This window comes from Lemur catta, chromosome 4, assembly GCF_020740605.2.
Source record: "Lemur catta isolate mLemCat1 chromosome 4, mLemCat1.pri, whole genome shotgun sequence".
NCBI classification, from domain to species: Eukaryota; Metazoa; Chordata; class Mammalia; order Primates; family Lemuridae; genus Lemur; species Lemur catta.
The window spans coordinates 28,825,437-28,841,154 of record NC_059131.1 but is presented as its reverse complement, the minus strand read 5'-3'; the positions used below and the strand labels follow the sequence as shown (position 1 = coordinate 28,841,154).

The following is a 15,718-nucleotide window of genomic DNA, read 5'->3' as shown; positions in this document are numbered from 1 at the left end:
TCTCAAGAATCTTTAATTAATGAATGACCTTTAAAATATTTAATATTACTCAGCTATAATCCACATTTTGAGGAAAAACTAACTTTTAAAATGTATGAAGTGCAGGCTCAGTTTACACCATGGAAATACCAAATGAATTTTTAAAAACTGTTTTCTTTGCTACTGTGTATGAATTAAGTAATCTTATTTCATGCACGTTTGATCTCTAAGTAGAAATTGGAGTCCAAATATAACTGGAGTGAAATTCTTTCTAAATTTTATAATATTAAATTAGGATGTTTAAAGTATTGACTTCCTGTTATTTAAAATCTTATGTGTGACTGAAAAATCTAATTTTAGTTTTCATATCAGTATTAACATCAAGATTAACTAGGACTAGAGATGAAAAAATAGTTTTAAAAATTTGAAACCTATTGAAGTAATAGTAATTTCACAAATAAATTCACTGAAACAAAAATTCTTTAAATCAGAGGCCGGGCGCGGTGGCTCACGCCTGTAATCCTAGCTCTGGGAGGCCGAGGCGGGTGGATCGCTTGAGGTCAGGAGTTCGAGACCAGCCTGAGCAAGAGTGAGACCCCGTCTCTACCAAAAATAGAAAGAAATTGTCTGGCCAACTAAAAATATATATACAAAGAAAATTAGCCGGGCATGGTGGCTCATGCCTGTAGTCCCAGCTACTCGGGAGGCTGAAGCAGTAGGATCGCTTAAGCCCAGGAGTCTGAGGTTGCTGTGAGCTAGGCTGATGCCATGGCACTCACTCTAGCCCGGGCAACAAAGTGAGACTCTGTCTCAAAAAAAATAAAAAATAAAAAAAAATAAAAATAAAAATAAAAAAAATAAAAAAAATTCTTTAAATCAAAAGCTGAGGGGAAAATAGCCTTATAAATTTTCTAAAGCAGAGCTACTGAATATAGCCTTTTTATGGCAAAAATTGTTTTGTTCTCTGCTCCTCTTTGTTCTTGCCTGTCTGCAAAAGGATGCCTTATCCTAGATGGAGTGGTAAAGTCTACATAGTAGGACTTTCCTGCAGCTCCTTCCTTCCCTATCTTCTTTCTTTTTCTTCTTAGTCTATTTTAGATATGTCCTTCCTGTTCCTTTCATTCCTAACCTCTATCAAAATGACAAAGTTTCATCATATCTGTTATTCACATATACTGATTGACTAAACTCCGGTATGAATGAATTTTACATGTTAGCTGATGTGTTAAGCCATGTATCCTAATATATGTAATGAAAGACCCTTTATTAAAGGAATTTTAGGTATCAAGAGCATGGAGTAGGAAATACATATTTTGAAGACATGGAAAGCCTAAAAATTACCCACTCATGGCTTCTCTTTTCCAAGTGGACAGCACCAGGGCACTTGGCCTGGCTCTGACTAGTGAGGCCTCTTAACCAGCATTCTGAGTAGGAGACTTATAGCACAGTCCTGCTTGCAGATCTCCTTCAAGACTTTCTCAGTCTTCCCCCTTTCCGTAAACTCCCGGAGCTATATGCCCTTAGCCACCTCCCTTCATCGTAACCCAACTTTCCTTTCTGTGTCTCTCTGCTTCAGGACTTTTATATGTGTATTTTATTTCTATATTTGACATTATTTCAATTAGTATTTATGATGTTTCTTTACAATAACTCTTTATCAGATGTGTTCAAAAACATTCTTATGCTTTCTATATTCTTCCTTCCTCTTAATGACATTTCTGACAGTTTTTGCTTAATTAGACTACATTTTCATCATAAATAAAAGTTAAAAATTCAAGATTTCCCAGCAGATACTATGTACTTACTACAAACTAGGCACAGTACTACTTACTGGCGCAATAAAAGTGAGTAAGATATAGTCTCTGCCCTCAAGGACAATCACCAATAGTAACTGGATTTAAAGGTATTAGATGGAAATCCCCTGCTGTTAGTAACGTATACAACATTGCTTAGTTATTGTTGGAAGCTACATAGAAGTAGTCAAAATCTGTTGGGTTTTTTTTATATGCTGACAAAAAAATTTCTAAAAAGCAAGCATTGTTTTCTTTCTGCTTTATTGCTGTTATCATATTTCAAAGAGAATTTTTAAAATTGTTTTACCTTATTAAAAATGTAACAAATTTTATCCAAAACATGTGCCCCAGGGTAATGGGAAAGCTCATAGAAAGGAGGTTTGGAAAATGTTGATGCAGACGTGTCTGTGCCTGTATGATGGACGCACACTAGCAGCCACCGGGAAGGAACAGGGGCACACAGATCTTCAGGTTCTAGCCATGAGGACCATGTTGTATCTTCCAACTATTTAAAACTAGCAGTTATGGTAGCCTCATTGCAACTTTTTATTTTCTTTAGAATTTACAAGTTGCCAGGTTAAAAAAATAAATCAAACTTAGTAGTGTTCTCTTTTTACTACGTAAGCATGTATACCTAAAGATTAGAATTAATATTACCTAATTTTTCAACAGTATGTGAGTAGAATCATGAAGTGTATGTTGATTTGTGTCTGACTTCTTTTTTGCAACATTATATTTGTCTGGTTGTTGGTTATAGCTATAGGTTATTTATTTTCATTCCTCTATAATTTTCTATTCTGTGAATATGCCATCATTTTATCCATTCTACTGTTGACAGGCATTTAGGTTATTTCCAGTTTTTTGTTATTCTGAACAGTGGTGCCGTGAACATTTTTACTTTTGTTTACTGTGCCTGTGTACTCATGTTCTCTAGAATGTATGCCTGGGAATACTATTGCAGAGTCATAAGAAATTCGTATCTTCGACAATAATAGATAATGTAATTAACCAATGTGGTTGTACCAATTTATACTCCCCCCACCAACATGTGAGCATTGATTTACTCCTCCCTGATGCTTGTTATTGTCATTCTTTTTAATTTTAATTTTTTAATTTTATCCATTTTGGTGGATATGTGTAATATCTCATTGTGATTTTATTCCTTGATTACTAAGGAAGTTACCATTTTCTATCTATTTTTCTAAACCTTCAAAATATGAATTTGTTTTATTCTTTTGGTAGCAATATAAAAATAATTTTAAAGTTATATAAACTAAAATTGGTTGTATTGTAACTGTAATTTAATTTTTTTAATAAAATCACTTGAGATATGAAGCTAAATTTTTAAATACACTTAGGAGTTTTTCTTACTAATTAACATTTCACTTCTGTCATCCATGTCTTCTCAATTGGCTAAGAAGGCAGAGGAATATAACTGAAGATGTATCAAATTGAGAAAAAGAAGACTGCCAGAAAGGCTGGGGGGACCCTGGGCCAGTCACCCAATTCCTGGACCTCAGTTTCCAACTCTGAAAAGAGAGGGTTGGACACGTGACTTACAAGTTCCCTTCCAGCCCTAATATCCTAAAATCATGTGATTTTTACCTTTAAAACTTTTAAAGTGGTAAACCTACCATCTTTATCAAGATACTTCATAATTTAGATTTTTCTGCATACCCTGAATTTCTATGACAAGAAGCAATCTTTATAGTAGAAAGCTATTTTATATACTTTTAAAAGACTACAAATTCTTTCATATTGTCATAGAATTATTTGACTTTTGTTTTCCTACATTTAATGTATTTTTGTTTCTTTCTCTAGCACATAGATTTTCCTATACCATGTCCACTTAGAATGTTTGAAATGCTGGTAGTTCCTGAACAGGAGTACCCTTTAGTTTGTGTTGGTGTCAGCAGAGGGCGAGACTTCAACCAGGTGGTTCGATTTGAGACTGTCAATCCAAATTCTACCTCTTCATGGTTTACAGAATCAGGTTTGTGATTTTTTATGAAGTTATGCATATACTGGTTTTATAAGTAATAAGTTTACAATGTCTTTTATTAAGCAAAAACTGCATAAAAAGCCAGTCTTCAATAACTGTGATTAAACTGGACGAAGAGAAGATGACTTTCTTTAAAATAGCTAACTCATTTGGTACATTTAAAACAATTTGGCCAAGCATGTACATTGGGAGCACATACACCAGTTTTTATATTTAATAATGAATATGATAAGGATCTGATCCTCAATGTCCTGCATTGGGTGTATATTAATAAACAATTTTGCAGTATCTCTTACTATAAAATGAGTTATACACCTAAGTCATTTTATGATTTTTGAAAAACGTATGACATTTTATATAACACAGTTTATCTCAAAGGTGTATAAGGTAACCCTTGAAGTCACATCTGCATTACTTGGAAATAATTACATTAATATGACCAGTTGAATACCAGTTAAAGTACTTTTTCTAAAAAAAAAAATAAGTTTATGTATACTCTAATATTTTTAATATTTTGATAATTTTCATTTTATATGTTTCACATTTTTTAGAGAATTTTGTATACATCTGTTTTGATGTTTATTAATACAAAACAAAATCTAGGAAATGAACATTAACATAGGAAACATTTAAAACATATTAAAGTATATTAACGTGGGAAATATTTAAAACAAAGCATGGGCACTTAAAAATTTCATGATTCTCAGACTTTTCAGGTATTTTATGTAATTTTAAATGGTATGTCCCTGAAAATTTGCATATTATATAGCTCCAGTTGCCCTGCCTCCCTGAAAACCATCAGATAGTTTTTCCTTTTTAATGACATTCAGTCACTTTACTAGGAGTGTTGGTAAAGGGATCATTGAGTATTTAATACATACCAGTGATGCCCAAACTTGATCATGCATCAGAATCACTGGGAGACTTGTTAAAACGTAGCCCCCCCCACCCCAGAGTTTTTCATTTAGTAGATCTCGAATGAGACCTAAGAATTTTCATTTCTGTAAATTCCTAACTGATGCTGATGATGTTGATACATGGACCATAGTGTGAGAACTACATATATACACAAATCTCAGGCTAATAGCAAAGCTGATTTTTTTTTTTTTTTTTTTTTTTTTTTTTGAGACAGAGTCTCACTTTGTTGCCCGGGCTAGAGTGAGTGCCGTGGGGTCAGCCTAGCTCACAGCAACCTCAAACTCCTGGGCTTAAGCGATCCTACTGCCTCAGCCTCCCGAGTAGCTGGGACTACAGGCATGTGCCACCACGCCCAGATGATTTTTTGTATATATATTTTTAGTTGTCCATGTAATTTCTTTCTATTTTTAGTAGAGACGGAGTCTCGCTCTTGCTCAGGCTGCTCTCGAACTCCTGACCAAGCGATCCACCCGCCTCGACCTCCCAGAGTGCTAGGATTACAGGCATGAGCCACCACGCCCGGCCAAAGCTGATTTTTTAAAAAAGGAAGAGCTGCTTGTTTTACAGTACAGTCAGCCTTTCATATCCATGGGTTCCACATCACCAATAGTGTTGACAATAGCTAACATTTACCATGTTGAGCAGTTACCTGGGTTAGTACTTGCATCAGGATTTGAACCCAAGTAGTCTGGCTCAACCACTATGTATGTGTTGTAAAAATTTATATCCATTTGAAATACCATTACCATCAAAATTCTTTTTCTTAAATGTCTTTATGCTTTAAGTACTACAGTTTTCTGTAAGTTTACTGACCTTTTTTTATGTTGTAGATACCCCACAGACAAATGTTACTCATGTAACCCAACTGGAGAGAGATACCATTCTTGTATGCTTGGACTGTAAGTTTTTATTTATGAATGTCTCATTTTAATAAGGCATCTTTTATCTTCATTTCTGAGTGACTTTTCTCCCCCTAGGTTGTATAAAAATTGTAAATCTCCAAGGAAGATTAAAATCCAGTAGAAAATTATCATCAGAACTCACCTTTGATTTCCAGATTGAATCAATAGGTAAGTCAAAGTTTTATATTTCTTTGCGTTATGAACTGCTTAAAATAATTTATCTGATAATTGTCTGAAATTATAGATTGATATAATTAAGGACTCATTTTTTAAAAAATATATGCTATAATGAATATGATGAGGTCACTATCAGCCTTTACTTTTATACATTCTCCAAAGTAGTTTAATAACTATAGTGGAAATAATGTTATCTTCCTTGAAGATTTGGCATTTTCGAAAGAAACAAGTTAAATATCATTTCTCAGCTGGGCACAGTGGCTTACACCTATAATCACAGCACTTTGGGAGGCAGAGGCAGGAGAACCATTTGAGGATAGCTGTTTGAGACCAGCCTGGGCAACATAGTGAGACCCCATCTCTACAAAAAAACTTTTTTAAAAACTTAGCTGGATGTGATAGCTCATACCTGTAGTCCTAGCTACTCGGAGGCTGAAGTGGGAGGATGGCTTGAGCCCAGGAGTTCAAGGTTACAGCAAGCTATGATCATGCTCTGCTCTCCAGCCTGGGTGACAGAGTGAGACCCTGTCTCAAAAATAAATAAATACCATTTCTCATAATATAGTTACGAAGTCCCATTTCTTCCAGACTCCTGTAAAATTTCCCTATAAGTACTTTAAAATTTATTATTTAATCTACCCTATTATATTTTTGCTGCTGTACTTGCTGATCAGAGAATTTTAATTCTATGGAATTTCCTTCTTGCCATTCTCAACATTTTGCTTGATAGGAGTTTTTTCTGGAGAAGAATTTCTGACAGAATCAGTATTATAAAATGATTATATGTAGGAAAAATAAGGTGAAAATAATCATATATAGGATGGTACTGGGAAAATCTGTGATAATTAATTTAACTGTATACACTTATTCTGGTGTCCTTTATCAGTAAAATAAAGATCTTTGCCTTTATATATGTTTGCAGAGGGTAAAGCCAAGGGCAGACAGTTTACTTGTCTTATTCCTACTTCTGTTTTCTTCTTTCCCCTAGCTAGAATGCCCCTCGCCCAAAAAGCAAATGATAAGGATAAATTAGTTTTGAGGGACATCTGATCAAGATGTTAAAATGGAATCCATGCTTGCAAAGACATAGCAAGGGTCAAAAACCAAGGTCAACAACAGAAACTCAAAATAGTATGCAGGCCTAAAGCCAACAGGCCTACTGGGCTTCAAGTACAGAAGTAGATGACAGCTGGGCATCTGGGTGATAAAGAAAACTAAAAATGCCCCACAGGAGATGGGAAACCACAGCCAGGCTCATTGCCTGGTAATTAAGCATAATGGTTTTATAGGTGATTTTTACCCACCCTTAAAGAAAGAGATGATCCCTATTCTGTACACACTGTTTTAGATTGTAGACAGAATTCTGAACAAATCAGTGTTTAGCACTGATGCTGAACTCAAACAAGATTAGCACAGAAAACAAAAGTTATAATCTTATGAAAATTGATTTTTAAAAATCTAAATAAAATGTTAGCAAATAAGAAATCCACATTATCAAGTAATAGACTTTATCCCAGGAAAGCAAGGATAGTTCGGCATCAGAAAATGTGTTTGTGTAATACACTACATTAAATATTAAAAGAGAAAAATCACGTAATTCTTCTGTAGATATATAAAAAAAATTCAGTAAAGTCTAAGTCATTAAAGATTTTTTTTTGAAAATACCTCTTAGCAAATTAGGAATAGCGGGAAATGTCCTTCACTTAGCAAAGCCTATTAAAAATATCGTGGTCAAACTAATTCCCATTACAGTGGAGAACAAGATAAGAATGCTTGGCACTGTTACATTTCAGCATTGTCTCATTAGACAAGAAAAGGGAAGTTATGAAGATTAGAAGGGAAAAAGTAGAAAGATCCTTTTTTGCTAATTATATGAGTAGCTACATAGAATATAAAACTCTATAAATAAATTACTAGAGCTAATAAGAGAATTCAGAGTTGCTAGTTATGAGTAACACGAATTAATAACTTTCCTAAGTAATCAGTGAAAAATTCAATAGGAAAAAAGATCTCTTTCACAATAGCAATAAATAACATGTATAAGAATGAATGTAATCCAAACATGGTTAAGATGATTATCTAGGAAATTCTGAATTATTTTTTAAAGGCATAAAAGAAGATTTAAACAAACAAAGAATTACATCGTATCCATGGGTGGAAAGACTCAATATGAGAAAGGTGTCAGTTCTTCACAAATTAATGCACAAATTCTGTGCATTTGCAATAAAAATCTCAATAAGGTGTTTTGTGCCACATAATAAATTCATCTTAAAATTCATGTGGACCTCAAAAAACTAAAAATAAAACTACCATATGACCCAGCAATCCCACTGCTGGGTATATATCCAAAGGAGGGGAAATTCAGTATGTGAGAAAGATATCTGCACTCCCTGTTTATTGTAGCGCTATTCACAATAGCCAAGATTTGGAATCAACCTAAGTGTCTATCATCGGATGAATGGATAAAGAAATTGTGGTACATATACACAATGGAATATTATATAACCCACCAAAAAAGAATTAAATCCTGACATTTGCAACAACATGGATGGAACTGGAGAACATTATGTTAAGTGAAATAAGCCAAGCACAGAAAGACAAATCTCATGTGCTCTCACTCTTATGTGGGAGCTAAATATTAACAACAATTGATCTCATGGAGACAGAGTAGAATGATGGTTACCAGAGGCTGGAAGGGGTAGCAAGGAGGGGGGAAAAACTGGGGATGGTTCATGGGTGTGAGAATATAGTTAGATAGATAGAATGAACAATGTTTGATAGCACAACAAAGTGACCATAATCAACAATAAGTTAGGGTATACGTCAAAATAACTAAAAGAGTGGAATTGGAATGTTCCTAACACAAAGAAATGATAAATGCCTGAGGTGACAGATAACTATTACTCTGATTTGATTAATTTACATTGTATGCCTGTATCAAAACATCATATGTACCCTATAAAGATATGTAAATATTATGTACTCATAGTAATTAAAAAGAAAAAAGAAAAATTCATATGGAAAAGCCAAAGACCAAGGATAGTAAAATAAATGTTGACAAATACTTGTTCTACACAATATTGAAACTTACTATAAAGCCACGGTAATGAAGCCAATCTGGTATCAACACAGGGATCAATAGAAGAGAGGGCCCAGAAACAGAGCCACGTGTAAACGGAATTAGGGCATTATCTATCAGCGGGGAGATGATAGAGTATTCAACAAATGATGCTGGTGCAAATGATTATCTGCAGGAAACAAAATTAGATTTCTTCCTCACTGAATACACAAAACTAAATTTTGCTTTATTTACACCCTGTGTACCAGTAATTCTATGTCTAGGTGTCCAACCCAGGAAAAGTTTTGTACGCATATTCAAGAAGATGTACAAGAATGTTTCTTGCAGCATTGTTTATAATAAAGAAAACCTAAATAAGAAATAACTTAAATGTTCATCATAAAAAAATGTATGAAAGTTGGAAACATTCATTGTAAAGTTTATATTGATAATGTAAATTTACAATGTAGTAATAATAAAAACATACATGAGAATGACAAATACCAAAGTTATTATACTGGTTATCTCAGAGAGGAAGGAAAGGCTGGAATGGGATTAGGGGAGGAGTAGGTAGGGGATGCCAGCTCTATTTGTTTTTATTTAAAGCAAATATGGCAAAATGTCAGGATTTGATAGTTGAGTGGTAGATACCTATGTGTTTTATGCTGTCCTCTATGTTTTTCTATATGTTTGCAGTATTTTTAAAAATTATTTAAAAAACAAATATTTTCATTGAATTTTTTTCATATCAAAAAGATAAGCTCTATATATTTTAAAACTTCCAAGTGTAAAGATGCCATACAAATATGAAATAGCTAACGTTAGTTATTAATTGAAATATTGGTATCCGAGATAGAAAGAGGAATGAAGTCATGCTTATCAGTTGAACTTTTGTACTATTAACAGTAATTGAGCTGTTCTTGCCTGCTAGTTTGCCTACAAGACAGTGTGCTAGCTTTCTGGAAACATGGAATGCAAGGTAGAAGTTTTAGATCTAATGAGGTAAGTAATCTTTTTAAAATTGCGGCCATTAAATAGTCACAAGACATTATCACATTTCCCTTTCAATAATCCCCTTTAACTTTTGAAAATTCCTAAATGATGCAAGTAATACTTGATTTGCTAACTTCGTTAATACTTCCCCGTATTCAGTCTATTGATAAAGTCAATAGCACATGCTATACAGCCCCTGTCTTCATTACTCAAAGAACTTTAGTGCATGTTTAATATGCTTCTAGATAATCATCCTCAAATTCAGAACAAGAACTTCCTAATACTGCTAAAAATGAGCCAACTATGATTTTCTTTCAACTTTCCCAGACCAAAGCCTGGATTTGGAACAAGAGTGCTAGTGCTGGCTCTCTGTGCTGAGACACATTTTTTGCCTTGTATTTCAGAAATAATGACCAATGCAGGCTATAATTAAAGGATTCTACATTTCTCTTGAAGTCAGCTTGCCCCCATTTCTGTTACCTGTATTCACTTGACATTAAAAGATTCTTTGCCCTTTTCTCCTTCCCTTTTTATGAATGTTCAGCTGCATTTCATGAGTCCTTCCTACCTTACAGGAATAATTTGACTCCAAGCCATGTGACATATTCAGTTCAGTTCAACATTTATGGCAGAAAGTTCTGGGGTTAGAAACATGAACAACATATGGTACTTTCCCCCTATGTTATAGGCAAGTAAAATTATCAAAAAACTCTTCGAATACCCCCAAACCAATCTCTGCAGTATAACTTTTACTTGATTATTGGAAGGAAAGGGAAACCTCAGGTCCCTTGAGCAAGAAAATAGCTCATTTGTTTCCTGAATTTTCATTCATTAAGCTGAGAGCATTTCTTCTAACAAAGTAAGCAGTATAGCATAGTGATCGTGGGCATGGGGCCCAGAGCTGAGACATTCAGGTTAAAGTCTCAACCCTGCTAGTTAGGAGCTATGTGACCTTGGCATGTCACTTAACTTCTCTCTACCTCTGTTTTTTCATATGTGAGTTGAGAGTTGTTAAGATGAAATGAAATGAGCGTGTAATGTGCTGGGCACGGTGCTTGCCATATGGTAAGTGTGGAAGAAAGGTAGCTGCTAATATGTTTCTAACAGTAATTCCCGTCAGTGGGCTCCCTTCTCAGGAAGATCTTCTTAAAATCACCCGAGGGACTGGCTCAGGGAGGTAGAGCCCATAAATACTAGTCAAAGAAAAAAGGCATTACAGGCAGAACAGTGATTTAAAAAAAAAAGGAAAGAAAAGTTTGCCCGAATAATCATCTGAGGAACTTTCTCAAACAACACAGGCAGCCCTTCACCTCACCTCCAAAAATGTTATGTCCTTCTAGTAGGCAGACCCCACTGTCATGATGAGCCTCTGTTACTGAAGTCACCATGTTGTTTCTTTCAGGTGTGCTGGGTTACAACAGAGGTTAAGAATTACTAGTGTTTTCAGAAAAACTAATTGCAAGGGTATTGATGGAATAAATTTAGTTTCAAAATCAAATTGCAAGAGAATGGGGAAGAAATGGGAAAGATTATTATGTATTGAGCACTTCTTTAGCTAGATATTATACCCACTAATCCTCATAAGAACACTGCAAGGTACCACTGAAGGATAGATCTTTTCTGTCCCCTTTTGCAGAAGGCAAAACTGTTTTTAACAGATTGCATATCTTGCCCAATGTCACAGCTAGTAAGTAGGAGAACTGAGATTAAAACTGAAGTCATGTCTGGCTTTTAAACATTTCATATTATACCACATGACAGCCTTTTAAGTAAAAGAACCTTATTCTAAGTGGCTTACAGCTACCAATAGTCTTGCTGTTAATGTTAACATAAATGACAAAGGTTTCTAATAAATAGAATGGACTTAGTGCTTTGCTTTTAAGTTTTTCCTATGAAGTCTATAATTTAACAAGTAGTTTTCCTTTGCTCGTGTTTTGTGATTAATTCAAAATCAGCCATATTTTTCCTAGACTAACAAATTGATACATCTACATGCTGACTTAAATAATCATACAGGAATGTACTTCCATATTAGGAGTTATGTTTCTTTTCTGTAGTTATAATGAAATGCCCATGTAAAATTTTGTATCTTTAATTTCAGAAATTAATTTATATTTTAACTGAACAGGTAACACAAGAAATTTCAGATAGCACAAGAATATTCAGGCTGCTTGGATCTGACAGGTATGAAAATGGGCTGTATTAAATCCATAGTAGTAGATGTCTTTATAAATCCAGCATGAAACTGGTTTCTTTTTCAAGCGAATTGAATTTCTGCAATAATTTGTTGAACACTGTATTTTGCACACTGTAAGAATTCACAAGCCAGAAAGTTAAAAAGCATTTGAAAATGTACCTGATCTTCCAAGTAACTGGAATTTATAGATCTGTCAGTACTAGTTTGCATTAAACATACTATCAAAAGTCTGATTTTCAGCAGAAGAAAGAGGAAATACCATATAGTGACAAACAGAACTTTTTGTTTTTAATGCCAAATAGGATTTTGGAGATCTATTCTAATTGACCTTCCGATTCTTGAACTGCAAATTATTTTTAGAATTTGCCATAAGAACTAAGTTCCTCCAAATTATTTCTGATGTAGGTTTCTTCTCACCTCTGACACTCAGAAGAACACTAGCTTAGAGGTGGGAGATGGTGGGCAGCAAAATTACTTTCCAGAGCTAGAACTGGCCCTGTAATCATAGCAATAGCAAATGAATCTGGCCACAAATCAAACAAGCAGCATTTATAGAGTCATATGGTGGAAAAGCAATGGAAAGTTTTTCTGATAATGTTAGTTTTCAAAAATAACTTTGTTTTGTTATATGTTTTTTGTTTATTACTTTTAGGGTCGTGGTTTTGGAAAGTAGGCCAACTGATAACCCCACAGCAAATAGCAATTTATACATCCTGGCGGGTCATGAAAACAGTTACTGAGAATTTTGTGCTTTGACAGTTAACTATAGAAAGAAAGAACACTACCGCTGCAACATTAATGGATGCTTGAAGCTGTACAAAAGCTGCAGTAACCTGGCTTCAGTTACTTTGTAATTTATTGTGGCATGAGACAAGATGGGAAAAATTTTTGTTTTAAGTGGTATGGATATGTTTAGCATATTGAACCACACAAGTGCTTAATTCATTGTTATGTAATCTTTGTACATATAGGCAGTATTTTTCTGTGAAACTTCATATTGCTGAAGACATACACTAAGAATTTATGTAGATAATGTACTTTTATGAGATGTACAAGTAAGTGTCTTATCTGTACAGATGTAAATGTTGATGAAAATGCAATTGGGTTTAATATTTTAAGAATTCTTTAGTATATTCTTGGGTGTGGTTATATTACAAAATGGGATGCTGGCAATGAAACAGTACATTTAACACTATTGTATTTTTATTATCTGTAATTTAGTAATATGAATATAAATCTTGTAACTTTTAAAATTGTAATGGAGGCTTTAATCATTTTATAATCTTGTTTTTAATTTTAATGCAAGTACACTGGTGTTTATATTTGCACAAAGTATTGATATGTGATGTATTAAGTCACAAAAGTAAGCTGTGACATTGTCTATATGCATTTGGCTCCACAACATCTTTTTTAAATGTATTTGGATTGTTTTCTATATGAAACAAACCAATTACAATTAACCATCTGTTGTAGTAACTGGTCTTTTTATAGTTAAGCAGAACCCTGTAAGATTGCTTGTCTGTGCTTAAAAACAATACTTTTGAAAAATTTTGAATCACAGAATAGCGGTACTGTGATGTAACATTGCAGTCGTCGTCTGAATTGCAGTATGCACAAAGAATAAATTAGCATCATTAAAGAGTCCACACTAAACATTTCATATAATCACACTGAAGAACTATAACATTCCATAGAGTGAAGTGGTTCAAATTTCTTGTGGAATTTTTACTTTTGTTGACATTATTTTATGATCTTTTTCATATTCCTTTTGATTTAGAGTATTAATACATGGCCAAAATAATTTAGTTACTACCTCATACAGACAATATAACGGTTACTACGCATCACAGGAACTTAGTTTTGCTTTAAGTCATTTTTGATTGCTTTTTTTCCAATGGAATATGTATATACCAAGTTTTAGCAAAATGCACACTTTTGGCTCTTTTTGGTATATGTTCTTTATATTTTAATGTGAGTATATACACGAAGAACAAACTAAATTGTGATTTATGGTCTTCATTTATTTTAATTGATAATAGTTTTAAATATGTTCCTCATTGTACATATTGTAAAATAAACATGTTTTTTAACATGCTGTTGTATAGTAGCTTGTCATCTGGCTTAATCTGTATACAGAACACTGAAATATATTAAGGGGGGAACTGTATTTAATTGTTTTGTATTTATATTATGAAGTACCCAGTTCTGGTCCCTCAAATCATGATTTTTGTTTGATCTGATCTCAATTTCACGAAATAGTAATATTCCCCCATTTAAGAAAAGGGCATGTTTTGTAGAATTTTCAACTTTCTGATCAGAAAAGTAATTAAACATTCATAGTTTTTTGGTTAGAGCAGGGGTCAGCAAACTACAGTCCTCAGCCCAGTCCAGCCTGCTGCCTGTTTTTATAAATAAAGTTTTTGGGACACAGCACCACATTCATTTGCATGTTGTCTGTGACTGCTTTTGTGCTACAGTGTTGGAGTTGAGTGGTTTCCCAAGAACTGGATGGCCCAAAAGGCCTGAGCTGTTTACTGTCTTGACCCTTCACGGAAAAACATTTGACAATGCCTGAGTCAGAGAAAGGAAGAGAAAGTGTTGGGAAATGCTGTTCTGGAGGTAAGGAAGGGGAAGATAAAGTGGAAAGAACTGGATTGGGGACAAGAGGCACTTTTTCTGCTATTGTTTATGCTATGTCCTGTCCCAGTAGCTTGAATAATTGCCTTGACTAAAATACTTTCCATGTCTAAAATCATACAGATCCTAATAATCATAACAATTGTGTTCATTTATCACTTTTCCCAAATATATTGTGAATAATCTTAGCATTAATGACTAATGACTATGTTTTAAAACACATCTTGATATAGTATAACATTATTGTCAATTTGCTGAAAAATAGACTCATGGAAAAGATTTTCAAGAAATTAAGATTCTGTTCTTGGCTCATATTGACAAGGTTGTTAATTCTTTTTTCTGGACCACTATTTTTTTTCCAGTTTTCAAGACCTATAAAGTTATATAAAGGGTCATATCTCAAAAAATGTTAATTGTCACATTTAACTGTCAAGCACTCAAACATTTTCAAAAAATAAAATATACAACTGGTTGTGCATTACCAAGGGCTTTTTAAAAATATCCCCGGAGTCATAATCTTTGGGGTGAGGTGCAGTAACATATTTTTATGAAGTTGTATAAATGATTCTGATTTGCAGCCCAGCCTGAGAACCACTGGTGGGCATTAAATTTAAATCAGTGTTTCCAAGTTATGTCCAAAGATTACCTGCCTCAGAAAGAGCCATCTTTGATGACAGTTAAAAACGCATATTTCAGGCTGATTGTGGGGGCTCAACACCTCTAATCCCAGCATTCAAGGAGGCTGAGGCAGGAGTTCAAGACCAGCCTGGGCAAGGGCAGGACCCCGTCTTCTACTAAAACACAGAAAAAAAATAGCCAGGAGTGGTGGTACACAGCTGTAGTCCCAGCTACTCGGTAGACTGAGGCAGGCGGATCACTTGAGCCCAGGAGTTTGAGGTTGCTGTGAGCTGTGATGACCAGTAAAGAGAGTAAAACCCATCTCAAGACAGACAAAAAAAGCAAATTTCTAGGCTCCACCTGAGAACTTGTCGATCTTTATACACTCAAAACGAAGAAAGTCACTCACTTAAATGTTAGAAACAATCTGTTTGGTCTTCATTA

The 15,718-nt window shown here is 34.2% G+C and overlaps 1 protein-coding gene across 2 annotated transcripts in view; it reads left to right on the top strand.

The window, feature by feature from the left end:
• MAP4K3 (mitogen-activated protein kinase kinase kinase kinase 3) overlaps positions 1-14,111 on the top strand; it is a 158,973-nt gene extending 144,862 nt beyond the window's left edge. For both annotated transcript variants that reach the window (XM_045549454.1, XM_045549453.1), the window contains 6 exons: positions 3,594-3,765; positions 5,523-5,591; positions 5,670-5,762; positions 9,761-9,831; positions 11,951-12,006; positions 12,672-14,111. In XM_045549454.1, the coding sequence (XP_045405410.1) occupies positions 3,594-3,765; positions 5,523-5,591; positions 5,670-5,762; positions 9,761-9,831; positions 11,951-12,006; positions 12,672-12,759 (549 nt within the window). In that variant the 3' untranslated portion in view covers positions 12,760-14,111. The remainder of the gene's footprint in view (positions 1-3,593; positions 3,766-5,522; positions 5,592-5,669; positions 5,763-9,760; positions 9,832-11,950; positions 12,007-12,671) is intronic.
• Positions 14,112-15,718: the final 1,607 nt, after the last annotated feature.